We start from the raw sequence: 26,358 nt of genomic DNA on the forward strand, positions 1-26,358 counted from the left end.
TCCATCTTGCGATCATGGCCTTCATGATCATATGCTTCCCATTTCCCCATTATTACTTCGTTTTCTCGCCCAAGACATCCATTTGCCCATGCGAGATTGAAATTTGACAACCGAGACCCGAACCAGTGCTTTAGAACTTTTAATCAGAGATCCGCCGTCGTACCCTCAGCTATCCATCATAACCTGTTTCGCCGTTTCGGTGCTGCCTGCACTCGCATTTGTGCCCCGTCGCGGCATAGCGCTTGGAGGGGATGCGACTTTGACGGGAGGCTTTTTCCGACGTGTCATTGTGAGACCTTCTTCGTCGCTGTCCGAATCAGAATCTTCACCAGCTAAACAGGCCCTTGCTGTATCACCATCACCATTATACCCTTCCTCATCCACATCCGGGCTCAGGAGGATTTCGCCATTGGCTTCCATAGTCCTCGGCAAAACTTCCGATTCCCTTGTTGACTGCTTGGATATTGACGGCGGCGTGAGCGTTTCCGGAGTGCTCTCGGCTGTGAACCCAGGTTCGGTATGACAGGTGACGCCGGGCTGTTGAAGGAATTCCCCTTCGGTATCGGCCGAGACGGACGAGGCTCCGGAGATTAGTGCAGGGAGTGATGGAACCGATGGAAATATTTGCTCTTGAGAACCAAGATTGTCCGAGGAGACGGGTGAGGTGACATCTGATGGAGAAGTTGCCGAGGCCTGGCCGGTTGAGTATACTGAGTCGTATGATTGTGCTCGCTTGGTGTCCTCTTCTTTACGGGTGAAGAACCTGTCATCCGCTGAAGGGATATCTGGAGTCGTCTGAACTTCTTGAAATGCTTCGCCATCAAATTGCTGCTGCTTCCGTTCGGCGTCCTCCTCCCGCTTCTCTACTCGTCGTCGGTTAAGGGATTCCTGAACGAGTGGAAACGATTCTGGGGTCGCCCCGAAGGCTCGTGACGGTGCTTTCTCCTCCGGAGTTTTGTTCGCTGTCGAAGGTCGATCATCAAGATTCGATGCAGCATATTTCGAATGAGGGAAATTCGGGGTGGATATGGACTGGTGGGCGTGGACCATCGCAGGTTGGAAGAAAAGAGGTGATGGCAGAGGCTTGTCGTGAACATCATTGGTCGGGCTGGCGTTGGCAGACCGCGATGGACGATAGTTGAGTACCGTCGTATGCTCAACGTGCCCTGGAGCAATAGTGGCGCTCACTGCCACACTAGGATCGGAGTGTTTATTTTCAGATTCGAAAAGACTTCGATCAACTGAACGAGCACGGGAGGTAGTCCCCTCCTCTATTTCAGCCAACGCTTCCCGACCTCTGCCATATTGCCACATATACGCCTCGAACATCCCACCGGAGTGATCCGTAAAAGGGAGGCTACTCGGACCCTCGTCGTATCCTGTGTTGGAAAGCGGGACATTTGTCGCTGATTTTGAGTGCGAGTGACTCCTCCGTATAACCGTTTCAATAGATGCAGCCGCGGAGATGCTACGGTCCGGCGGACCTGGTCTTGTCTCAGCAGCTGCTGGTGTACTTGCAAAGGATCCTTTAGGGGTAGCTCCTGCTTTGGCAGGATATTGGGCGGCTATTCGCTCAAATGGATCACCTGGACTGGTGGATAAGTCTGGGCTAGCTGTGAGGCTCTGTGAAAGAGGATGCTCGTAGGGTTCGCGATGCTCATGTTGATGGTCGCGGATCGTTGCAAAGAAGGATTCGTCACCGCGAAGGCTACTCCGTCTGGTCTCACGTATGCCCGGGGTGAGTGGAGTATGAAGAACGTCCGCCCCAGAACTGGTTGCGCTGCTGATGGCTCTCTTGCGTGAACTTTCACCCCTAGTCTCGCTCCGGGTGACACCGATTACTTTGTTGATAGTCTTCTTGACTGCTGACCGTGCACGCTCAAGAAATGTGATCGGGACCACGGCAACTTCCAATTCACGGGCGTCAACTTGGATCCTCCTGCCAGCGGTTCTTCTCGATGGATCTGTGTCATCAAGCCATCCAATAACGTTATCAATACCGCGAATCACCCAAGGGTGGCGCTTGACCTCTCTCAACTTCATCCGCTCCGCGGGATCTTTGACCAGCATCCTCCGAAGCAGATCATAGAGTTCATCATCGACGTCCTCGTACGCAAGTTCGCCATCTTCTCGATATGGAGCGGGTACCGGGCCAGATCGTTTATTAAGACTCGTCTGCGATGTCGAGGTGGAAGACAAGGGATCGACAGCCTTTAGGCGCCGCTTAGGGATATACACATCCTCTTTGGCGATGCACCGAAAGAGTTGATATTCATCATCGGCTAGGAAGGGGATACGAGCAAAGATGAGGCAGTATAGAGTAACGCCTAGGGACCAAACATCAATCTGCTCGGTGATTTTCGGTTGTTCCATATCAAGGTCCGTGTAGCAAAGCTCGGGTGCGAAGAAGGCGGGCGTACCGACAGTCTTTGCCAGTTCAAGGTCATCGTCGAAATCCTTAGCATCAGCTTCCGAAATATTCTCTTCGGTTTCGCCTTCTCTGATCGGTCTTCCAAAATAAGACACGCCGAAGTCTGAGATCTTTACGCGGTGGTCCTTGGTCCACAGCAGGTTCGCCGGTTTGATATCGCGGTGGACGATGCCCTCATAATGCAGATACTCCAAGCCCAGGACGGTATCGCGGAAGGCTGAGCGAGCTTGATCGAGACTGAACCACGGCACATACGAATAATCTTCCTCGAATGCGTCATGCGGAATATCATCAAGAGACGACATGCGCGAGATGATGCTATCGTTTATACTTGGCGACCTTACTCTATTGGGCGGCTCATCAGGATAGGACCCATAGTAGGTGCCCTCCAGAGCTGCTAGTGAACTGCGATTCGGTCGGTGCGGGCCTGGCGTTTCGTCTTCGTTGTCGCTATCAAGCGGAGGGATATCATACTCAGGGAGAGGGGTGTGAGCACGGGAACTGGCGCGGGAAGGTGCTCGCGAAGGGGTCCTGGATGGAGGGAAGGAGCCACCTCCTCGATCAGATACACTAGTAGATTGGCGAGCAGATAGAGCGTGTGTCGAGCCATGAGTCTTCTGTTGTGAGAGGGACACCATGTCGCCATACTCATCGTGATCGTCTCCATGCTCCAAACTCCAGTAGTCGGCCGGATCATGCACCTGTTGTAGAGAGAGCCCCGCTCGCTTCCTTTCTTTGAGCCGCCGTCGTCGTTCCATCATCTTGAAATATTTCTCGTCATTCCCTGTGATATCTTCGGCGAGGCCGCGTTGCTCCATCTCGACGCGCCGTCTTTCGTAGAGGCATATCTGGGGAGCACCCTTCTTACGCCAGGTAATCTCTCCGAGCTCGACATGCTCCAGCACCATGTAGATCTTCTTCAGCTCCGGGTCGTCGATGACCTCGAGCAGGCCGACCACGTTCGGATGGCGGACCTTCTTGAGGATGGCAATCTCCCGCTTCGTCTTGTCTTCGGGCGAAACGGTGACCCTGCCGAGGCGGCGCTTCTTGGAGAAACGCTGGATGATCTTGATGGCCACATTTTCTCCCGTCTCCAGACTGCGGGCCAATTTGACCTTGCCATGCACGCCGCGGCCGATCTCCTCGATGACCTCGTACTGGTTAATCAGTTTGCGTCCCGTGATGTAATCCTGTTCGACCTGCGCCTTGTGGGTTCTAGAGAGGGGGAGGGGCTTGTTAGCATGTCATCGTCATATTTGGATAGATCCCCATTCAGCGGGACATGATTGAGGAGGACCAAACTCACTCTCGAACCTTATGCATCTGCAGCGGGTGCAAGTAGGGACTGGCCTGTGGCGTCCCGTCGGACAGCGGTGGGAGAGGGATGCGGAGGGGATTGGTGGTCGGCGAGAAGAGGCCCGGACTCGAGGAGGGCGTGCTCGTGGGCGTCCGCGAAGCCGTTGAAAAATCCATTGTCGATATGAATATGCAGCGCCCGGAGCCGTACTGACATGTTTGAGTCGTCGATCGGGGGGGAGGATCAAGACCGGACGGAGGACCGTCAGCGGAAAGAGGACATCAGGCGTCTCTGTCCAAGGCCAGGGCCGTTGAGCTGCGAGGCGTGGGTTTGACGGGTGGTCGCGTGTAGGGTGATGCCCGAGGAGATGTTTTGGTGGAAGATGGGATGAAATTGCGAGTTGTGGTATGCGGTGCGGTGCCGTGGATGTTGATGTTGAGTGAGTAGATGGTAGTATTGTTGTAGGGTATGAGTATGAGTATGTGTATAGGCAGAGGTATGTATATGTTTGCGGGAGAGGGTGGTTGAGGGCTCGCCGTGGTGATTTAGTCCAGTGATGGTGGATAGTAGTGGTGGATAGTAGTGGTGGATAGTAGTGGTGGTGGTGGTGGTTGTGGTGGGGAGATAACAGCGTACGACGTTTATTAGCGGTGCAACTCTGGCGACGCTTCAGCACTCTGCACTCTGCACGCTGCAACTTGGTTTTTTTTCCCTGGTGGGCGGAAGTTGCTGAATGGCGAATGGCGAATGGCGACTGCGGAGGGTTGCTGGGCGATAAGTGGTGCCGCCAAGAACAGCTAGCGGGCGACCACTCGCCCCCGATGACCTAATCGGGCTAGGCGCCCTCCGACGCTCGGATGCATCCCGCTATGCCGCAGCGGGTCTAGCGCCATCGCAGGTCGGCCAGGTTCTAGGGCGCGGCACAGGGCGTATGGAGGGACAAAAGATACATCTTGCAGTATTACAGCGTAGCAGAGTACAGTACTTCCTTGGTTGTACGGTACGAAGCACTTGGGCAACTCACTTTGTAACCGTACGCAGTACATGTACATGTACATGTACATATGGATTACTGCACAAAAGAAACGCCCACAACGCCCACGTCCACCAAGGCCAACTGCACGCGAATCAGAAGCCCGTTCTTTATCTGCAGCCGTTGGTTTGGCCCCAACTGGCCCAGCCGAGTAGCCGACTCGAATCGAGAAAAAGATATACTTTGCAGGCTGATTGATGCAAGTGGCAAGTAGCGACTTACTTACTTATTTCGTATGAAGTAGAACTCGGTACGGTACCTTCGTAGGTAGCTGCTCGGGAACAATCAAGACCATCATCACGGTGACAGCGTGAGCAATTCAATCATCCTCCTTCCTGTACGAAGTATGATTATTGCTATTATGATTAACCGTGACTCCGTTTCCTAATCAATTCAAGCTTCGCCCCCGTGGGTGCCAATCACGAGCCGGGTCACGTCGATCGGCACAACACCATACGCTTCCTGCCTAGCTGGGGACTTGGGGAGGGAGCTACAGCGACATATTATTTTGATCCCGTCCTCGTCTCGTTGCCACTACCTCAACACCCCGGGCCGGCTGCGATCCCGCCTCTCAACGCAGCTCAACGACGTCAGTAGTGCCAAGTACATGTACATGTACAGTACATAGCCCGATAGTCGAGACAGCCTCCTACAGAATGGAATAGATAGTCTCGTCGATACCGATCGGGCGTGGCCTGGTGTCTCGGTCTCGGCCTCGCGCCCTGTAGTGGTGGTGAATTGTTGTTGCTGATGGTGCCCCGTGGGATGCTCACGCAACAAAGAGCCAGAGCTTCCCATCGTACAGTCGTAATCCGTAGGGTTGAGCTCTATTACGTACCTAGGGGCCTATGTAGGTACATGTACGTACTTTGGCACTAAGCACAGCGCCATCGCCCCGAACAACCAGCCAAGAAGTTCAAGGCCAACAAAACAGACGTCGCCGCCCGGGCCGCTAGCATGGTGGCCGCTCCAAGGTGGCGTAATCCTCGGTATGTCATAATGTCATCGCGACGGGGCGATCACGCTTAGCAGGAATAATAATAATAATAGGGGTGCAAGCTTTGCTGCCGCGGAAAAAAAAGGGACCAAAAGGCGTAAGGGTTAAGGGTAAGCAGCGAACACCAGAAAGGAAACCGGAACAGCAACGGGCATAAGGCATGGGAATGGGAATGGGAATGGGGATGGGGAAGAAGAGGGAGTGGCAGCGCGAGACAGAGAGTCGGGCTCAGACCCAGACGCAGATACAGACGGTAGACCCCGAGTGTGGGGTAATCATCATGATAATACGGAGGTACAGTCCAGTCCCTAGCAAAACTGACAACCACCTGCATATTACTACGCCTGCGCCTGCACCTGCATCTGCCATCTGCATCTGCATCTGTATCGGTATCGTTGCGTGCTGCATCCATGCAAAGGTCAAGCCCATGTTTATCCTCCACACAAAATGCGAAAAATGTCTTGAACATAACCCAGCGCCCAGCTGTGCCCAGCGCCCAAATGCCCAAGTACTGTACCCAAGTGCCCAGTGCCCGGTACCCAACCACGGCAAAGATATATGTTTTGTTATTCGTGATGGGCATGATTATTGCTGTTTGCAGATAAATCATGTATATAGGCAATAGCGCACTCAAGGCACTCAAAGCCCTCACAGCTCTCCGCATCCTGCTGCCAATATCGAATTGAAGGGTTAGCCGCCGTAGGCCGTGGAAAATAGAAAATGCAGAAATGGAGCTTGGCCCTGGAGGCTTGACCCCTCCCTCCAAACGCGGCCACCCTGGAAGCCCAACCCTGATGCTGCATCTGATCTTTCCCTGTATCTGCATCTGCAGGCTGCAGCTGCCACCTATCTGCATTCCCTCTTTCCAACCCCATCCCTTGTATCGGGACGGGACCCAGCTTAAGGTACAGTTACAACAAAACAGTACCTACTTGCGGTTACCACAGTTACTGCTTCGCACAGCTGCTACAGTTACTCCAGCTTCTACAAGTGTACAGGTGTACTTCGTCGGACGTGCCCCTACCTCACACTCTCACACACAGACACACAGCCAGCTCGGTTCCTTCGGCCACACCCTGTACTGCACCGCCGTACACACGGCGGGGTTCGACGTTTACGAGGATATACGAAGGGGTGAAAGTGTACAGTACAGCACAGCACAGTACAGTACGTCTCTAATAATATTCCTTCCGCGATGTTGGATTCAAAAACATGTCCATCCACTACCTACCACACCACCTCGTAACATCCAATACACCCATCCACCCTTTACGGAGAAGCCTCCGCCTCCCGTGCCTCACCAGAACGGTTCCCACAGAAGAAAACTGGGAATTAGTAAAAGCCATGTTTCTAAAACCATGGTTTTTGTGGTCTGATCGTCGCCCTCGAAACGAAACTAGCCATGAGACAACCCTCCAGCCCCATGTCTGATGGAGGCGTATGAACAAAACACCGCCACAGTCTTAGTCCTCTTACTCATGAGATACTTTGTAATGGAGGGAGTCCGTGATGAGCCTTTTGTCTCAGCACGGGGCATAAGACTCCCGGCCCCACCCGAGCCGGCTTACATTATAGTTCCTTGGGGTGGTGTCAGTGTGCGGTCCGAGTTCACGCCCTATGTTGCTGGAGATATCCAACAAAAGTCCGAGTTATGAAATAAATGTTCCGAAGACTTTCCCTTATCTTTTGTTGGTCCTTGTGTTGGTGAAGCCCCTTGGCTGGTTCGCTTGGGGATAAAATGTTAAGCGGGGGAGCTATGGTAATCTTACTTTATTTCCGTGTGTTTGAGTGCCTGGAGGGACTCATGTGATGGATAGTCTTATCTACTTGTTCTTCTGTTTTATAATATTGCTACATGTAGATATCAATGTTTGTTGGATTCTCAATCCGAGAAATGTCTGAAATTCTAGTGAAGTCTTATCATTTAAAGTTGCTTCCAGCAAAATCAGCTATTTTCATCAGTCGAAATGATAAACAACCGAGATGCTCTCGGTAATAACTTCCCCAACTACCTCCGTCGTCCGCCGAGCTTCTCTTAGCAGAACGTATATAACTGTTCCTGTTAACACTCTACTTGATCATAACCACAATCACGGAATTTAACAAGTTCGTTTCGCCTTGACAGCGGCAGATCGGATTATGCTTACTAGTAGAGGGACGGAGTAAGCACTTGTCTGCCTGGGGTACGCACGTTCCAACCAACGGATCTTATCAGATTTAAGGGTATGGACATGTACGCGGTATCCAAAGTCAACCGGTCCTTCTAGAACCTACAACTATCTAGTAGCAAGCAAGTTGTTCCAAAGGCAGTTGTCCTCTGTTATTTTTGTTCTAACCCGCCTCCTACCCGTAAGTGCCTTATGCAGCAATAGCCGCAGGCGCTTCAAGCGGCAGGGAAGGCATACATCTATTGCCGAAATATATCTGCTTATTACGGAGTATAGTGTTCCAGCTCCAGGTTCATGATAGGGAAAATGACCTATCAATATCGCCAACAGCTCGCCAAGGGCCCATGGCTTTGATCCTTCGAATACCCTCACAGGGCGATAAGGATGAGCTGATGTTGGATGCTCCAAAAGCTCTCATCGTCTCCGGAAGAAGTTCCAGGTCCACAATTAAGTCCGTCACTTTGAAACTGTCACCTCCGAGGAATGAGCCCCGTACCCCTCCATGCCGTTCCCCTCCATGCCGTCCTCCTATGAGACAGACACCCCCATAATTCTTGCCAGCCAGTGTAGCTCGAGATACACATACCTAATTAGCCCAACTAATAACTCGTGGCAATCGGAATCACCAGAGAGGATATTCATATTTGCCTGTTTGCATGCTTAACATACGCCGTAGGTAGACGCGTTACGCCATTCCATGACCCATCCCTCTCATCCTTGCCCAAAGGTTTTGTGCCGAAAAGAGGAGACACATCCGCTGCGAAAAATATGATATGTCGTTTCGGGCCACAAAAGATATCCATCTGGGCATCATTCCAACGGGCCACATGCGCCAACCACACCTCCAGAGGCCGCCCAAAGAAGAATTCCGTGCACCTCCAATAAACTCCACCCGATGCACTCGTCCGCTATGTCCCGCACTCGCACTTTTCCTTTCTCCTCGAACCTCCATCGTCCACGACATCAACTTCCCCCCCTTACGCCGTCAGCATAGAGCATCCCGGAGCAAACGTGTCCTACTTCCCATCCAGTCTCGCGCCCGCACTCACACGTACGTACAGCGTACAGCGTACAGCATGCAGCTCATCACTTGCATCGTCCGTCCCGGAGTTCCAGTTCCATGAAAATCAACGGCGCCCTCCTATCAGCCCCTGCATTCCAGCTCAGCTCAGGCAGCGCGGCGGGACGATCCGCTGTAAATCCCGCTGCGGCATGGAGCCATCGGGGGGCCCAATCGACAGCCCTCGAAAGTATCGAGTATTGAGCTGTTATCATGCCTTAGAAAAAACTACACCCCTCGACACATTCAACCATCAGGGTTGGCAGAATAATAGAGGCCAGCCGATGGCTATGTGGCACGTTACATCCAAACAATGCAAGGAGTCAGTCAGGCCCGACCCTGCAAAACTTGCTCGAACGGACGTATTACATACTGTAGTATTGTAATGGTTTTTTTGCATTATTTACCCCTTATTTTGGCTCATCCGGTAAGAAATTATTAGAACTTGTTCCCGATTCCTAGTAACATATGCGTGATATATGCTCGAGATTTTAGGTGCTTACCCGTCTCATTGAGAACTAGAGCGTTGCATCTGGTAAACCCTTATTCATCCTTCCGCTCTTTGCTTTGGACCCTTTCCTTTCCATGATTCCCCTCCACCCCCCCCTATTTCCATCCTCCACACCACCTCCCGCAACCCCACGATAACAACACGAAGACTAAGCAGCACTCCCGTGCAAGGATGGGACAGATCGTTACTCGGAACGAGCAGACTTGGTTTTGAGTCCGCAACAGCTGATTGGAGTCACCACCCCCTCCAAAACACGGTAGAGTCTCCGGACATCTGATGCCAATACGGGGGAGGACTCGTAGGAAGTTACCCTCTATGGAACTACCTCAGCCGATGTATCCCCCTTTCCGGGCACTGTTTCCCTATCCCACCACCCCATCAAACCAAACCTACAAATCCGTATCCTCAAGACCCCTCCAATAACCAACCAAGACAGCATTATCATTGCAAAAGTCAAATCCTGGCCTCCCATGGATTTGAGCCCTCGCACACCACCCACTCCAGATGCCGGAGAAAGCAGCAGCAAGCCCCAAGACATTTCACATGCTCCAAACAAGCTCAGTCCATGCAAGCACCCATGGATGTCTCATCGTACTCTCTCACGAACTTACCCCGGATTTTCCCAGGTCCCAAAGAGCCCATCTCTGTGCAAGCCCACGGGAAATAGTGTGATTGGTCGTGTAGCGCTGGCCCCGTGTGGGAATTCAAGTGGTCATGCGGTTTTGGGTGAGACACCTTCGATGGTTGCTCGGAGTACGGAGTAAGCAGGTCGGTTCTGGTGAGACTATTGGTGTTCGTGAGTGAGACATTGTGTTCGATAATGACGCATGTGGCGAGGTTGCTTGGTTGGGGAGTTGGTAAGTAGAATATGTACAGCTCGGATTCGATTGTTTCCATATCATAGAGAGGAAAGCGAAATATGAAAATCAGGGTGTGGATTTGATAGATTGTAGTCTAGACGCTGCCTCAATTAGTACACTAACTACAGCTAGACGGCGAAAACTACCCTCCCCCTTAGCTGCCCTTCTTTCCCCGCTCCTCGACGCTTCCATCTTTCTAGTAGACCACAATCGTTTCTATTTTCGATCTCCTGGACGCCTACCTAGGTAAGTACCGAGCACCATCCACCAACTATCTGGTAGTCACTCACAACGCCCGGTATTGGCGAGACATATTCCCAAAGAACTCTTGAACCTAGGCAAGCCCCCAAAAAGCCAACCTCGATACGAGGCATCCAGTTTACTCATCTCCAGTAGTTGTGCCTATCACGGCTGACCCGACCGCGTCAGTCCCCCCCTATAACACCGCGTAAGATACCCACACACTGGCACAGTGACTCAGCCCTACGCAATGGAGGCTCAGATGAGCCCCAGCCATACCATATTCCATACGCCACCGGTAGCCCGATGAAGCTGTGAGAGCTGTCTCGGATCTCTGTCCAGCTGAAAAGGAGACGGGCAAGGACGGTTGGTTCGTAAGCTGGCCTATCAGCTGTGGTTGTTGGGGGGTTTATGTCGAAAACGGGACGCTGATCTAGATGCCTAGATACGAGTATGTTGGAAGGCTACCAAACTGAAAAAGGGGCTACCTATTGCGTAGGTACTGTTACTTACGTTGGTAGATAGCCTAGGTAGACAGTTTTCAACTACAACTCAAAGAACATACCATGTGTAGTTGTTTGTTTGTGCTCGTAATATGATTAGTAGTCAGTCACATCACATCTGGTCACTGATGCCCCATGTGCTTATCCATTGGTTAAATAAACACAAGCTATATTATAACATAACATACAATGCCTATTTCTGTGGTCTCTTCCTATGTCTAGCCTAGGGAGGCGAGTAGAATATTATCCCCGCGGAGGGCCACTCAATCAATCAATGTTTAATAGTAGCCGTGTGCCATGAGTGTCTCCAGTTTAACGCCGTACATAAAAACAAGGCATAAGATAAGCGTACAACGATCGTATCCATCCATCATAAACTCTCATTCAAAATCAACTTCCGAAGAGTTTCTAACCACTACACATGGTACACTCCTCTTTGTTCTCAATGCTGCCTGTGAGAATATATTAATAACTATTTACAACATCATGGGTGGAAGGGTAGGATCTTACATTGCAAGACAGCATCGGCATAAATATCATGCTCCCGATCTGCACTGTCCACAGCTGTGTCCTCATCCTGCTTCTTGACATTGACTGTGGGCGCACGGAGTTCTTCCTCTGGCACCGCGGTAGTTGGCTCAGTGGCAAGAACTTTAGGACTATCTCCCTCTTCGAGATCCGCCTTGAAAGCCTGCGTCTTGGCAGCGGCCGGTGGTGCAATTTTCTTCGCCTCAGATGCCGGCGGTGGAGTCGTTGTTGGGGTCGGGACTCCGTTCGAGGTGTTGGGGTTTTGCTTCATGTACATCGGCCGAGGAACAGCTGATGGGGATGAGATATATCCTGATGATGGAACGGTCCGCTTCTTGGCGGTACGCTCCCGAGCGACATTTGTATCGGCAACGAGAAGAGCCTCTTGATCAACCGTAAATTGGATGGGTGCCGTAGCAGCCATCGTGCGGAGGTAATACATTCCTGTCTTGAGACCCAGCTTCCAGCCAGCGAAATGCATACTGGTGATCTTGCCCATTGTAGGATCCTTCATATGGATGTTCATGGATTGAGATTGATCGATGAACGCTCCACGATCAGCAGCCATCTGGACGATGTTACGCTGCGAGATTTCCCAAACAGTCTTGTATAGGGCCTTGATATCAGCTGGAATATTGGGGATGTTCTGGATTGATCCACCATCAGCGATGATACGGTTCTTCATATTGTCAGACCAAAGTCCCATGTCAACGAGATCCTTGAGGAGCCAGGGGTTGACAACTTGAAATTCGCCAGCGAGCACGCGGCGAGAGTAGATGTTCGAAGTGTATGGTTCGAAGCACTCGTTGAAGCCAAGGATTTGACTGGTGCTTGCAGTTGGCATAGGAGCAACGAGTAAACTATTTCGAAGACCGTGTTGCTGGATTTGCTGCTTCAGACTGTCCCAATCCCAAAGATCGGAGGGAGTGACACCCCACATGTCGTATTGGAGCTCTCCCTTCGAGGCGGGGGAACCTTCATAGGTCTCATAAGTTCCATGAATCTTAGCAAGCTCGACGGAAGCGGTCAAAGCAGCATGGTAGATGGTCTCGAAAATCTGGACATTGAGATTTTTGGCCTCAGGGGAGTCGAATGGTAGACGGAGGGCTAAGAACGCATCCGCAAGCCCTTGCACACCAACTGCAATGGGTCTGTGGCGGAAATTGCTCTTTCGGGCTTCCGGGACAGGGTAGTAGTTAATATCAATGATCTTGTTCAAGTTCTTGACAACGACTTGGCAGACTTCGTGAAGCTTTTGGAAGTCATAAGTACCGCTGTTCATGTCCACATAAGTAGGCAGGGCGAGAGAGGCCAAGTTGCAGACAGCGACTTCATCCGGAGCGCAGTACTCGACAATTTCTGTGCATAAGTTCGAGCTTCGAATAGTACCGAGATTCTTCTGGTTGCTCTTCTTGTTACAAGCATCCTTGTAAAGCATGAAAGGATTTCCAGTCTCAGTTTGAGCCTCGAGAATGGAGTACCAAAGTTTTTGGGCCTTGATGGTCTTGCGACCCTTGCCCTCCTGCTCATACTTCTCATAAAGTGCCTCGAATTCATCGCCGTATACGTCTGCCAACCCAGGACATTCATTAGGGCACATCAAGGTCCAGTCTCCGTTCTTCTCAACACGCTTCATAAAGAGATCAGGAATCCACAGAGCATAGAATAGATCACGGGCGCGAACTTCCTCCTTGCCATGGTTCTTGCGAAGATCGAGGTACTCAAAGACATCAGCGTGCCATGGCTCCAGATAGATGGCAAACGCACCAGGGCGCTTGTTGCCACCCTGATCGACATATCTGGCAGTGTTGTTGAAGACCCGGAGCATAGGAACAATTCCATTAGAGTTGCCATTGGTCCCAGCAATGTAGGCCCCAGTTGCGCGGATTCTGTGGACGTTGAGTCCGATACCACCAGCATTCTTGGAGATCATGGCACACGTCTTCAGGGTGTCATAAATACCCTCAATGCTGTCTTCCTTCATATCGATGAGGAAGCAAGAGGACAGCTGTGCTTGCGGGGTGCCAGCAGCGAAAAGCGTTGGCGAGGCATGTGTGAAGTATTTGCCTGACATCAAGTTGTATGTCTCAACGACGGCTTCTATGTCATCGCCGTGGATTCCGACTGCCACACGCATAATCATATGTTGAGGACGCTCGCAGATTTTGCCATCAAGACGGAGAAGATATGATCGCTCGAGGGTCTTAAAACCAAAGTATTGGTAGTTGAAGTCTCGATCATAGACAATGGCGGAGTTGAACTCAGCCTCGTGCTTCATCACACATTCGTATGTCTTCTGGCTGATCATGGGGGATTTCTTGCTATTTCGGGGATTTACATAGTGGTATAAGTCTGAAATGACATGTGAGAATTGTTTCTTGGTTTGCTTGTGGAGATTCGAGACTGCAATTCTTGCAGCAAGGATGGCATAATCGGGATGGGTGACTGTCATGTACGCAGCAGTCTCTGCGGCCTGAATAGGGTGTTAGCAGGTGATCAGGAGGTGTTTAGACGCGTTAGAAGGAACTTAACGTACCAAGTTATCAAGCTCTATCGTGGTGACACCTTGATAGACACCAGAGATGACCTTCTGGGTGATTGCTGCAGCGTCTACATGGTCTGCGTCGAGTCCATAACACAGCCGGGAGACCCGAGCAGTGATTTTATCAAATTGGACGCGCTCCTTGCGACCATCTGTGTAGTAGTGAGCAGTAGTCTTGATGAAATAGAGTAACTGGAGTGATCATACCTCTTTTCCACACATACATGATGGCGTTGTGTATAAATAGAGGGGCCGAGAATGGCAGAGGTAGGTGGGGAGAGGATGGCGGTGTTCTGTTTCCTGTGCAGCAATATGGAGGTGATAAGAAATATAGTGTACTTTGCACAGTGGAATGGCTTGAGAGAAGGAAGAGCGAGAATGTGGAAGATGAGTTGGCGTGAGAGTGGGAGGTTGTGAATAGGAAGAGGACGAGGGTCGCGTTGGAGGGAGCGTTTTCTTAAGAGCTCTGAGTTTACGCGCTTCTGCAGAAAACGCGTTCCTGCTTTGGTAATCGAGTGCGCGAAAACAACACCAGATTTTAAGTGCGCGCGTCAACAACCGATCACGTGCATCCATCAATTGATAGGCTGACAGGGGTCGTGATACTTGCCAAAAGTTGGGTTGTAATGTTTCTTAAAGTATTTTTGTTCTCATCTGTTACGATCAACATGCCAAGTCCCGTATACCATGTTTTGTCAGAAAGCAAGTCATAACGCAGCGATATATTCATTGTTTGTTTGCTCAATAGAAGGGGTACGTGATCACACTCGACTAAGCACGCTGCTAAGATAGTCTTGCTACCTGTATAGACGTTTGCTATTATCTGATAGAGTTTAAGCTAAGAAACGTATCATGTTGGCTTACATAGGCTTAGATTTCCTCTTCCTTCAACAGAACGGCCTATGGCTAAGTCAATGGGCTCAGGGACCTACTCGAAGCCGCTCAAGTATAGCTGCTTCTCTTCGCAGTAAAATTAGACACCATATGACATACCCTAGGACATTTTTAGGGAGCAATTTTCTTTTATTACACTCCCCTGCATTAAAATATTGAGGCTAGTTGCAAAATGAATCTAAACCCCAGCATTAACTACCCCTATAGCTAGACCACCTCCTGTTCGATGGCCGCCAACCATTATGCCTCCAAGTCCATTAGCCAAGTCCGCTAAATGATTTGAAATTACTCACGTCGAAGCAGTAGTAGATACTCTGGCAGCTGAAACCGTTTCCGCTGTACAAGTTACGGTTGTTGTCCTTGAAGCAGTTGAAAGGTGTCTCGTTGTTATGACCAGTCCCAACCTTTGCCCCGGTGGCCTTGGTCTGCGCATCTGATTGGATAGTGACACAAAACGTCTCGCCACTGTCTTGGAAGAAACCGCATATCTGCGATCCTTCCCAGTGGATAGTTCCCGACGCATTAATGATATCAATAGCCTGTGGCTGCTCGCCGTGCTGAGAGCCCGACTTGGCGTTGGAGTAATAGACAATTTCGCTCCAGGTAGCACCGCCTTGGCAGTTCGACAGGTAGACACCTTCGTTGGGCCCACGCTTTGTGATCTCGGCTTCAAAAGGCGTGGCTTCGACGGGGACTGCGGTTGCAGTGTGGAGGAGAGCCGAGGCAACGAGAGTAATGAGTGATTGCTTGAACAACATTTTGATTCGAGGTCAAAAGAGTCTTTCTTGAGCGAGGAATGGGTATGTCTGAAGGGCGCGATTGAAGTCTTTTTAATGCTGTTAAGGCTGTCGGTGCTGTTGGTGGGAATGATGAATAGATTTAGGCCGGCGGGACAAGGTAATTTATAGGAAATCCGAAGGCAGAGGTGTTGTTCTAACTTATTGAATTAGTATAGATATGGATACCCGAAGACGACCGTTCGATTTGAGGAGCTCTCGGCCTGTCTCTACACAGGCAGCGGGATATGACTGCATCACTAAATGCATAAGCACATCGGATGAACCCTTGTAGGAAGAAAGGCTTTTGGTAATATCATATGAGAGGCTGACGGACGAGCATGCTTACTAAGTCGTCGACATCACCGGCGCCGAGGTTGTAGTGAAGGTGTTTGGAATTTTGAGGGTTTACCGCCCTAATTAAGTACTAGAAACGGCCCATAAATTAATGCGCGTAGGGATCTATATTGATTAGTATGTAAATGCTACCACAGGAACGAAATCCGTGGCGTTCGGAATTAGTGCATTGTTGCAGAATAGATATACTTCCTGCTCAACCAGGCGTTTGAAGACATGGTACATAATTTTCGGGGACCTTCCTTCTCCAGATTAGGTAAAGATAGAAGTGGTGAGATATATCAAGCTTAAAAATATCGAACGTCATGCATATACGTGCAACCCTACCTCGTATCTGTAGGGCAGCAGAATAGAGTAGATTTTCCGGTCCGGTGATGATGAAAGCGGGATGGACAGAGGCGGAAACGATGCATGGCACTCACTAGCATCAAGATGGGGGGATGTTTTACACGGAGACGCGAGATGCAGATGGCCATCATTACAAGCACACTAGATAGATGCTTTTCTGGGACTTTCGTGATTGTGTCCAAGCGATGTATGAAAACTCTGGAGGTGGAATTCTTGCTCGGGAACTACCACAAAGCTGTCAAACTTAAATTCATTTTGGACAAACTAACAATTTGTGCCGATGCAGCGTTTTGTAGCCTCTGGGGTTGTAAGACACCGGAAATGACATAGACAGAAAATTTCCCCTACCACGGCTATGCGCCTGTCATCAGCGCATGGTATATAAATTGTCTGATAGCATCGTTAAGGGTCGGTGTAAGACCGGAGTAGCAGTAAGATACCCGGGAGGTGGCTGACCCCAACATTTTTGCCATCATATGAAATGCACGAAACTGCTAACAAAACGGACCCGAAGTTGCCGAGGTAAAATTAATACCTCAAATAAACTTAGATTGTCCGATATGCGGGCTGCTGAAGAAGCAGAAGCAACTGAGTTACACAAATCTGTAAATATATATATAATATGATTAAGAATAGTGGAAGTCCTGCCGACCAATGATATCATCGAATTCTTAATACTCTTTGCAGAGCCAAATACGGGATGGATATCAAGGGCAGGCGCAGAAAGAGAGTACTGCAGAACAAGCTTTCAGAAGGAAGCTTGCAATTTCTGCGCGATATCATAACAAGTATTGAGAATCGACGGCGGGGGGTCACAAATCAAACGAATCTCGGGACCCTGTGAGGCTGGTGCCCTTGGCAGAGCTTATTCGTAAGAGGTCAACCCAGGACCAATAAGGCTAGGAGTGGAAAGTAAGACGTTGCAAACTTCATGTTGTGTAACTTTACACCTGCTGCAGTTGTTCTTAATTCCGCAAACGTAACCGCTAGCCAACCTTACTTGGTAAGTAAACATATATATGTGGACCACAGTAAAAGCGATACGATGTAGAACAAGAAAATAATCTAAATATAAAACCTCACAAGGAAAACTAGGAATAAAGGAGAAGCTTCATACATAATATAGAGAGAACTAGAGACAAAACTGCACAAGGACCCATTTTATTATGCCATTCAATCAAGCTCCTCGGTTAAATGTTGTATAACTCCAAGTCTTATTCGAGACATATCGTACATATTCTAAACTTCCTATGGAATCTTATTGGCCATGGCTCGTCCGATTCGAAGAGGCTTCCTAGGCTGGCAAGGAGAAACTCGGTTGATGGGCATGAGTTTGTTCAGCAAAAACCCCTGGGCTTGAGCAATCACACTCGACGATATCCAATATACAAGCATCGCGCTTGGCATGTTCAATAATAGAGGCCCCGCAGCTAGGGCCATGGTGGCCATAATTCCTCTTATTCTCTTCTGCCAAACGCTGGATGGTAGATTACTTCGTGAAAACCTAACCAGGCTGAAGAGCATAACTCCAGAGAGGATGAAGGGAAGTCTTAGTTCCGGGTCGGCCTTCGTAAGATCAGGGAACCAAAGCGCGCCGCCAGTGATAAAGCCCGGCTCAAATAAATCCTTCAAAGTCATTGCACCATCTACAAGCACAGTCGGATCTCCGCCTGATATGCTTGCCACTAGCAGACCCAAGAGCCCCTCATGAGTTCCACACATCTTCCGCAGACACTCCACGGCCACCAGAAAGACGGGTAGTTGTATAATTGGTAGAAATCCCTTCCATAACTCGCAACTCCATCTGCGGTAGAGCTCTTTTCTCTTCTGGCGCAGTTTCTTCAAGACAACCGCAGTTGTTGAACTTGGCCCTAAATGTCCTACTTCCTTAATCGCATCTTTTCTCAACTGGTAATCCCATGATTGAACCAGGGGCGCGAGTGCGGCTTGCTTCTGGGTTATGCGGCGTGTGTAGATGGATATCGGTAGCACGAAGATTGTTCGGATGCTCAGGGCTGCGAGAGGAATAGAGTAGACCCATGGCAACCCCGTCAGGGTATGCACACCTTCAAAAAGAGAATGGACTGGTAAGATCACAGTCTCGAGGAACTGTGGCCTAGGAGAGGCGTGGAATGCGCGATTGCTCGGACGGGGTTTGAGAAAGACCTTGGATAATCTGGAGGTGGAGTGAGCTTGCGACGCTCTAGGGCGAATGAGACAAGACATCGAGGTAGCGGCGTGGAAGCGGTTCCATGGCATGGGTCTAAGACGGCCCAAAGATTATGTTTCTATGTCCCTAATGAATGAGGCCATTGACAAATTAGCATCGTTTGCTCTTCGAGTTGGGGTTGTGAAGTTGTTCATCGCCAGAAAATGGCTTCGGGTAAAGTTCGGAACAGATTCAAGCTCGGGATCGGGCCGCTGAGACACCGAGGTCGCGTCTACCAGTAAGTGACACCGTCGCGATTCCAGACAACTTGGAAACCCGACAATCCACAAACCATGGCCGACACTTGCACAACCCAGTGTGCGCAAAATATGTCGAGGTTTGGACTGAACTCCCAATATGCAGCCATAGCGCTGGTTTCTGCTATTGGACTTTTTCCTCTCATCGTTCTCTTCATCGGCCCCAAACTTGTATTATACTTAGGCGGAACGGTAGGCTATTATCTGAGGAGGAAGACTGCAGGACGGAAATCCCAGATATTGGAGTTGATGGAGAAGGATGAGAAGGAATATGCCGCAGAGCGACATGGGAGAAGGGATAGCGATGATTGGGAAAATGTAGAGTCTTATTCTACTGGTTCAGCCACGAATGGCGAGAAGGGGGACAAGGAGTGGGATGGCATCGTTGGATTTTTCCACCCTTTCTGGTGCGTATATAAACGCCTAGAGTTGTATGCCGATTTGTGCCGTCGCTAACTTGACCAAGTAACGCTGGTGGGGGTGGGGAGCGAGTACTTTGGGCTGCCATTATAGCGACTCAGAAACGATGGCCGAATGCCAAATGTGTGGTATATACAGGGGATCATGACGTTGATAAAACTGCAATCCTGGATAGAGTCAAGGTACAAATACCCTTGTGCTACACGGTCTCGGCCTTCTATGATCCTTCCACTGACAGCCTTGGGAACAGAACCGCTTCAATATCCACCTCTATCCTCCTACCGTTACTTTCCTCTACCTCAGCACCCGATCATGGGTTCTAGCTTCTTCCTGGCCACATTTCACGCTCTTGGGTCAATCGATTGGTTCTCTTGTGTTGGCTTGGGACGCTTTCTCCCTCCTTCCCCCGGACATATTCGTGGATACGATGGGCTATGCATTTGCATCTGGTTTTAGCAAGATCCTATTTAAAGATGTGCCTACAGGATCTTACGTCCACTATCCCACAATATCGACTGACATGTTGAGCTCCCTGGATCCGGCTTCGCCAACAGGAGGCCAAGGAGTGAATGCTAGTAAGGGAGTTGGTGCGGGAGGAAAGGCAAAGAAGATTTATTGGCAACTTTTCGCAATGTTATATTCCTTAGTGGGGGCATCCATTGATATTGTCATGACAAACTCAACATGGACGCAGGAACACATTAACTCACTCTGGGGAGGATGGAGGAAACGGTTCAACAAACCAGTGGCAGTAGCCGTATTCCCACCTGTCGCAGTAGAAGAGCTGGAGAAAGAAGTCGAAGTTTCTGCAGAGAGTGAGAAGAAACGCGAAAAGGTCCTCCTCTACATCGCCCAATTTCGTCCCGAAAAGAACCACAAACTCATTCTCTCGGCCTTTTCCGAATTCATGGCAACCAAAACGCCCGCAACCAAAGGCGCCAAACTTGTTTTGATAGGTAGTGTGCGTGACGACGGGGACTCAAAACGAGTCTATGAGCTACGCCTCCTAGCAAACGAACTCCAGATTAGAGATAGTGTGGAATTCCACCTTGATGCCCCATGGCCTAATATTTTGGAATGGCTTAGGAGGGCTAGTGTCGGTGTGAACGGGATGTGGAACGAGCATTTTGGTATTGGGGTCGTGGAATACCAAGCTGCGGGTCTTATATCTGTCGTACATGATAGTGGTGGTCCAAAACGCGATATCGTCACCCCTATGGATGGCAAGCCTACCGGTTAGTCCCCTTTTGAGTTTTGGTTTCTTCTGTTACAAAATCTGAGTCTAATAAACTACAGGCTTCCATGCAACAACTTCCGCGGAGTTTGCCTCGGGTTTCGAGGAAGCGCTTGCTTTACCAGATAAGCTAGCAATGAGACGCCGAGCTCGACGATCCGCGAAAAGATTTACAGAGGAGGAGTTTGCGAAGGGATGGCTTAGGGAGATGGAAAGGTTGGTTCTTTTGAGGCTGTCCAAAGAGCATTGAATACCCATTTGTTTTTTGAGCACTAGAATAGTTATCGGGCTATATACACTAATGCGCTTGATTTATGGATCAGTAATTCCGTGAGGCTAATGTTTCTATTGGAGTGGTTGTCCTCTGCTGGCAACAACAGACTTTCCGCATCGTCAATGCGTGTGGCACTACCCACAAGCAGCGCAGTACAGCAAGTTGCATGTAACTCAAAAGAGAATTAATAGCTAGTATATACGCAAGAAAGCCCCGCCCTCTTCTATTCATCACCCATCTATAACGCCCAACACCCTTCTATGTAGCATCTAGTCTTTCCCCTAACTCTACCATCCAACAAGTAACTTTCAAGCGTTCAACAACATGCCAAACCACCACTGTTCTTCTGTCTCGGCTCACTCCCGGCTTCAAACGTCCCATTACTCAACCTCCTCACACCCTGAACAGCGCTTATTGGCCCTACCCATGTAATATTATGACCCTTCTCTCTCATACTCTCAACGGTATTATTATCAAAACCGTACTCAAATGTCGTTGTTGCCGGTACTAGCTGATCATGCAACCTTGGATGCTCCAACGCTTCTGGCAGCGTCAAACCATGATCTAGAATGTGGAGAATAGATTGTGCAGTAGCGGTGATGATTCGGCTTCCCCCTGCACCACCGATGGAAATGTACAAGGTACCGTTGGGGTGCTCGACAATGACAGGGGATACAGACGAGAGGGGGCGTTTGAAGGGTCGTATATAGTTTATGGGTGAAGGAACAAAACCGAATGCATTTGGTACACCTGGGATGGAGAAGTCGTTCATTTCGTTGTTCATGATCACACCTGTCTCAGGAACAATGAGTTGAGAACCAAAGAGAAGGTTTATGGTTGATGTGAGGGTTATGGAGAGGCCCGATTCATCAGACGCGACGATATGAGAGGTCCCGTGGTTTTCCGGGACAGTATAACCTGTGGGCGAGTAGTAAGAGACGTTGTGGGTTCGTGAGTCCGAGATGCGTTTCCGGATCGATGAAGCGGTTTTGGGCTTCAGCATTTGCTCTTCGAAGCTATCCATGTAGGAGAAGAAATCAGGGTCACCTAATTCAGCTCGAGCGGCGTATGAGAAGCGCATGGCTTCATCAAGGCGGTGCGTGTTAAGGGTCAAGAGCTCAGGATCGCTCATGTTGTATCCTTCAACAATCTTGATGATGCTGAGTGCTACGGACCCACCGCTTGGGGCACCGCATGAGTAGAGGTTGTAACCACGGTAGGAAATATTGATTGGTTTTCGGATAGAGACTTGATAGCTCTTCAAATCATCTAGTGTCATGGTTCCATTAGCGGCTTGGAGGGCAGCAATAGTATATTTTGCTATAAGTTGTAAGCAGTTGCTAGAAATATGAGATGAAGAGTGTCAGTACCAACATCTCCCTCATAAAAGCCTTTTGAGCCATGCTTAGCGATAACCTCCAAAGTGCTATTACCTATTAGTCGGAGATATGTACGACTTGGTAGATTTTCTTACTCGGCATATCGCTTTCGTGTTAGGATGTCGCCGACACCAAGCAGTGTCCCTACCAATAATTAGTCCTAGAATAATGATCCAACTTTGTAACATTACCATTTGGTGCAAAGTCCATAGCCCAATTGGGATCTTCAACCAGAAAGTTATTGTCGTCGGAAGTGGCAGCTTTCATGTAACGAACCAGATCCTCGGTCACTAAATTTCAATCAGCAACTATATTTCTTCTGATCACTGGAACTAGTTACCCGGAAAGCCATGCCTGGAAACGTGAACAGCTGGGTTACATACAGCTCTCCAAGGAAGTGCCTTCGAGACGATTGTTAGAATTATTCAAAACAAGAAGCAAATCATTTACCCCGTATTTCTTGTGCAGGTACTCCAACCCATGGACATCTCCAGGCACTCCACTTGCAAGCCCAGTGCGGATGCTGCCATTGACATTGTCCCTATACATATTTTCATGGGCAGCAGCAGGGGCAGTTTCCCGAAAGTCTGAATCGATCAGTGACGTTTCTCTTGTAAAATCCCTAGGCTATTCGTACCTATTGATTCATATGTTCCGTCTGAACCTCGCACGAGCATAAACCCGCCTCCGCCAATGCCACTATGCTGCATCCCTACGCTCATTAGCGAAGTGAACTTTGGCTACTATTTGTAGAAGAATTTACCAATTACTCCCACACAAAGAGTCGTTCCCACCAGAGCATCTGCGGCATTCCCCTGGAGTCATGCGTTCAGTCTTCTCTCTTTCTAGGTAGTTTTTTAATAAGTTGTTAGATTAACGACTCACCCCCATTTTCAGCAGTTCAATCCCGATTTCGCTGCATAATTTAGACTCGCTGGAGACGGCGCCTAAACTATCCGTGGAGGAAACAGTAGCGCTGACCGAAGAGTTTCTACACCCTAGCAGGATCATCCATGAAAATCCGTAGAGGAGGTTATTGATATTCCTCCCTTATATTGTCAGCGTTTGTGGTTCTACTAGCTGGGCAGGTGAGCGCACTGTGACATACTCATAATGAATGTTTTTATTCGTCAGCCCCCTCTACGCTAAGACAAATTCTTTAGAGCGTAGAAGTAACGATCCTTGGGATCTTCGTCGTGCAAAAAGGTGCTGGTAAACTTGCGTTTGGGGAAACACTTCTTGCGGTGGGCGTTTCCGGGCGTAGAGAGGACTGCTATGGAAGACCGAGATATTCGGGATAAGGAGAGCCACACGCGGAAGCCTGCTAGCTTCGGATTTGCCACGCTAGAGACTTGGTTCCACAGGAGTAACATTCACAGAAGCAGTTGGGAGGTGTCGCTGGGTTTATATTATTGTGCCCCATGGGCGGGCCATTTAGAGCATGGTCCGTGACTGCCGCTTGAGGTAGTCATAGGGCATGTGGGCTGGCCAAGATAGGCTTAATTACTCAATCCCAGGACCATCCTTCGACTCAAACTACTAGACTATCTATGGGATAGTACATTACAAGGCCAGCAACTTTTTGGGGAACAAGAATTGGCTTTAGAGATAATTTGGTAGTTGGAAAAATTGTTTAAAAGTCACTGATGTTGCTCAAGGTCAATGCAGCGAATAGAATAGGCGAAACGCCCTTATCTTGGTCCTTTAACACATAGGCTTATTCCGCTATCCTAGATAGCTGAGCAGTATAAGGTAACCATTCTAATAGATTCTTCTTGAATCAACCTCTCACTCAAGCTTGCGAATCCATTTCCTCATCGAGATCTCGCTCCCATCCATTTGCCCGGGCCATAGTAACCGCTTCAGGAGCAAAGCGCGAATCATCGTCGCAAAGATGAACGCCCAAAGGACAACGAGCAAAACAGCCCAGACAGTCCCGAGTATCTTGATAGCATTTGATTCAAACGACTTACCGATCGCAAGAGTCGCAGTAACCAGGGCTGTATTTGGGAAGACAAACGAGAACCTTGACTAAAGTTAGCTACGAGAATTCCAGGGAAAACATTCTAAATACCAAGTCATATCGAAGCGGATTGTTTTAGAGTCGTTAGGTAGCAAGATTCGCCAGTGAGCACCGACGCTAACAATAAAAAACCATAGACATAGGCCCCAAATCCAGAGCCCTACGACCTCGGATAAGAGTTTCAAGAGTATCGGCGCGTCGGTGTTTCCCATGTACCCGTTTGGCATGATCTTCGAACTCAGCTGGCTACCGAGAAGGACTAATCCAGCGACTGTAAAGCCACTTGGACCGACAGAAACAAACTGCGACAGTCAGCACAGGTCTGCTAGACCCTGAATACTGGGGCTTACCATCCCCGGACGACTAGTTTCTCGAGGCAATTTTTGAGTCATCAGGCGATAAATGAATGCACTATATATCATTAGACTCACAAGGAATCCCGTACCTTGGATAGCAACCGCTCCAAGGGCTATGGTAACAGAATTTATGCGAGCAGCTGCAGCAGCATCGGGTAAAGACTGAATAAGATTCGCAGCGAACGGTGCAAGTAAAAGGAGGGGGTATGCGGGGAAAATCCATATCGGTGTCATTGTGTGGATTGGAAACGTCCTTGCGAAAATCGAAAATCAGCACCATCAAGTAATCAAACTTGCAATTTATTGCTTACTGAGTCGACCAGATAATCAGGTACATGCCCGAACTTGAGATGAAGCTCACGGAAGCAAAGGCCCAGTAGCAGACCTGCATGACTGTCTGAAGCCAATCGCCAGTATTTGGAATCCCATATTGAGCCACATTGATCAGAATCGTTCCAACTCTGTTGCATGTCAGCCGTTACTCCACATCGATTACGGAAGTATGTATTTACGAAACGACCTATGGATCAGGACGGTCAGCAAATAGCCTCTTTCAAACTTATCATGTACTTACGCAAGCTGGAATAAACAAGGATTCGGATTGGCTTGTGAAAGAAGTTTTAAATGACCCAGGGTTCCACCTGAATCTCAACGTAATGAGGACGCAATTGATTATAAAAAGTATAAGATTAAATACAAAGAATATTACACCAACAACCCCCAGCCACGCAGGTTGATATGGTACTAGTCGGGGGGGTTAGGAGGAGCCGAGCAAAGTCCATGGAGCCAACTTACTTGTATGGAGGACATTCGCAACCCCTCCCGTAGCCATTGTCATGGTGAACCACGTCCAGGTGTAGCAGCCAATACGGTCACGGATACCAAACTTCTTCAGCTTTGGCTCTTCATCATGGTCCTGCTGCGGATCCGCCTTATCACCGCAATCCGGATGTGCTTGATGCCGTGGGCTCTCTCGCTCCGTTTTTATGTGAGTGCGACTGTCAGTATAGCCAGCACATTTTGCCTCTGTGTCCTTGCCCCCAGCTCTGCCATCAGGACCAAGAAAGTATGATCCCTCGCCGCATTTGGGTGTTCGAGGAGTTTCGTAGCCGTTTTCGGGGAGTTGTATCATCCGTCCTGGCCCTGGCACAAATGCCGGTGTTGGCATTTTTTCAGGATCCCTACGTCCGGCGCCGTCATGAAGATCTTCGAGATGGCATACAGGACGAAGATGATGTGCGGCTCGAGGGTGGTGAGGGCGTAGCTAAAGTTCACCAGCGTCGTGATGAAGATGAGGAGATTGAGCACGATCGAGCCCACATTGGTGATCGCCATAGAGGGTGGAGGGTTTTGGGGGGGAAGGGCCCTGTTGTTGCTGGTGGTAGTGGTTCTGGTGCGTCCTGGTGATGGGACGGGTGGTGGTAGCAGTGGGATATGCTCGGCTACTCAGTCAACAAAAAGTCCGGGACGGCGCCTTGGTGCTGTATGATGACGGTCGCGAGGCTGATCGGGACGGTGGATGGCGGCAGAACCCTTTATCAACCCTTTATCTCACTCTCGTCCACCACAAACAAACACAAACACGAGGCATGAGCGCCCATGTCTCATCCTAGTCTGCTACAGTACTCGTAATACGACTATGACGTCTATTTTCTACCATA

At 49.5% G+C, this 26,358-nt stretch overlaps 7 protein-coding genes across 7 annotated transcripts; 1 reads left to right on the forward strand and 6 right to left on the reverse strand.

Moving 5' to 3' along the window:
- Positions 1–165: 165 nt before the first annotated feature.
- On the reverse strand, positions 166–3,904 carry BP5553_05420 (Protein kinase-like (PK-like); the record flags this gene model as incomplete). Its single annotated transcript, XM_032014043.1, has 2 exons — positions 166–3,646; positions 3,738–3,904. 2 exons carry the CDS (start codon positions 3,902–3,904, stop codon positions 166–168), a joined length of 3,648 nt encoding a protein of 1,215 aa, XP_031870643.1.
- A 7,604-nt stretch (positions 3,905–11,508) lies between these two features.
- On the reverse strand, positions 11,509–14,396 carry BP5553_05421 (Ribonucleoside-diphosphate reductase large chain; the record flags this gene model as incomplete). Its single annotated transcript, XM_032014044.1, has 4 exons — positions 11,509–11,552; positions 11,611–14,101; positions 14,165–14,322; positions 14,378–14,396. The coding sequence occupies 4 exons, from the start codon at positions 14,394–14,396 to the stop codon at positions 11,509–11,511; spliced, it is 2,712 nt and encodes a 903-aa protein (XP_031870644.1).
- Positions 14,397–15,242: 846 nt separating this feature from the next.
- Positions 15,243–15,822, reverse strand: BP5553_05422 (uncharacterized protein; the record flags this gene model as incomplete). The annotated part of the gene is made up of 2 exons (XM_032014045.1): positions 15,243–15,310; positions 15,354–15,822. 2 exons carry the CDS (start codon positions 15,820–15,822, stop codon positions 15,243–15,245), a joined length of 537 nt encoding a protein of 178 aa, XP_031870645.1.
- A 1,971-nt stretch (positions 15,823–17,793) lies between these two features.
- BP5553_05423 (Uncharacterized protein) lies at positions 17,794–18,804 on the reverse strand (the record flags this gene model as incomplete). The annotated part of the gene is made up of 1 exon (XM_032014046.1): positions 17,794–18,804. One exon carries the CDS (start codon positions 18,802–18,804, stop codon positions 17,794–17,796), a length of 1,011 nt encoding a protein of 336 aa, XP_031870646.1.
- Positions 18,805–19,047: 243 nt separating this feature from the next.
- On the forward strand, positions 19,048–20,915 carry BP5553_05424 (uncharacterized protein; the record flags this gene model as incomplete). Its single annotated transcript, XM_032014047.1, has 4 exons — positions 19,048–19,418; positions 19,478–19,613; positions 19,682–20,666; positions 20,728–20,915. The coding sequence occupies 4 exons, from the start codon at positions 19,048–19,050 to the stop codon at positions 20,913–20,915; spliced, it is 1,680 nt and encodes a 559-aa protein (XP_031870647.1).
- A 340-nt stretch (positions 20,916–21,255) lies between these two features.
- Positions 21,256–23,209, reverse strand: BP5553_05425 (Uncharacterized protein; the record flags this gene model as incomplete). Its single annotated transcript, XM_032014048.1, has 8 exons — positions 21,256–22,259; positions 22,310–22,365; positions 22,414–22,462; positions 22,510–22,608; positions 22,702–22,905; positions 22,956–23,030; positions 23,082–23,133; positions 23,204–23,209. 8 exons carry the CDS (start codon positions 23,207–23,209, stop codon positions 21,256–21,258), a joined length of 1,545 nt encoding a protein of 514 aa, XP_031870648.1.
- Positions 23,210–24,110: 901 nt separating this feature from the next.
- On the reverse strand, positions 24,111–25,865 carry BP5553_05426 (Uncharacterized protein; the record flags this gene model as incomplete). Its single annotated transcript, XM_032014049.1, has 8 exons — positions 24,111–24,262; positions 24,292–24,344; positions 24,393–24,643; positions 24,773–24,950; positions 25,009–25,158; positions 25,210–25,217; positions 25,272–25,441; positions 25,493–25,865. 8 exons carry the CDS (start codon positions 25,863–25,865, stop codon positions 24,111–24,113), a joined length of 1,335 nt encoding a protein of 444 aa, XP_031870649.1.
- Between the last annotated feature and the right edge of the window lie 493 nt (positions 25,866–26,358).

This window comes from Venustampulla echinocandica, assembly GCF_003357145.1.
Source record: "Venustampulla echinocandica strain BP 5553 chromosome Unknown scaffold_2, whole genome shotgun sequence".
NCBI classification, from domain to species: Eukaryota; Fungi; Ascomycota; class Leotiomycetes; order Helotiales; family Pleuroascaceae; genus Venustampulla; species Venustampulla echinocandica.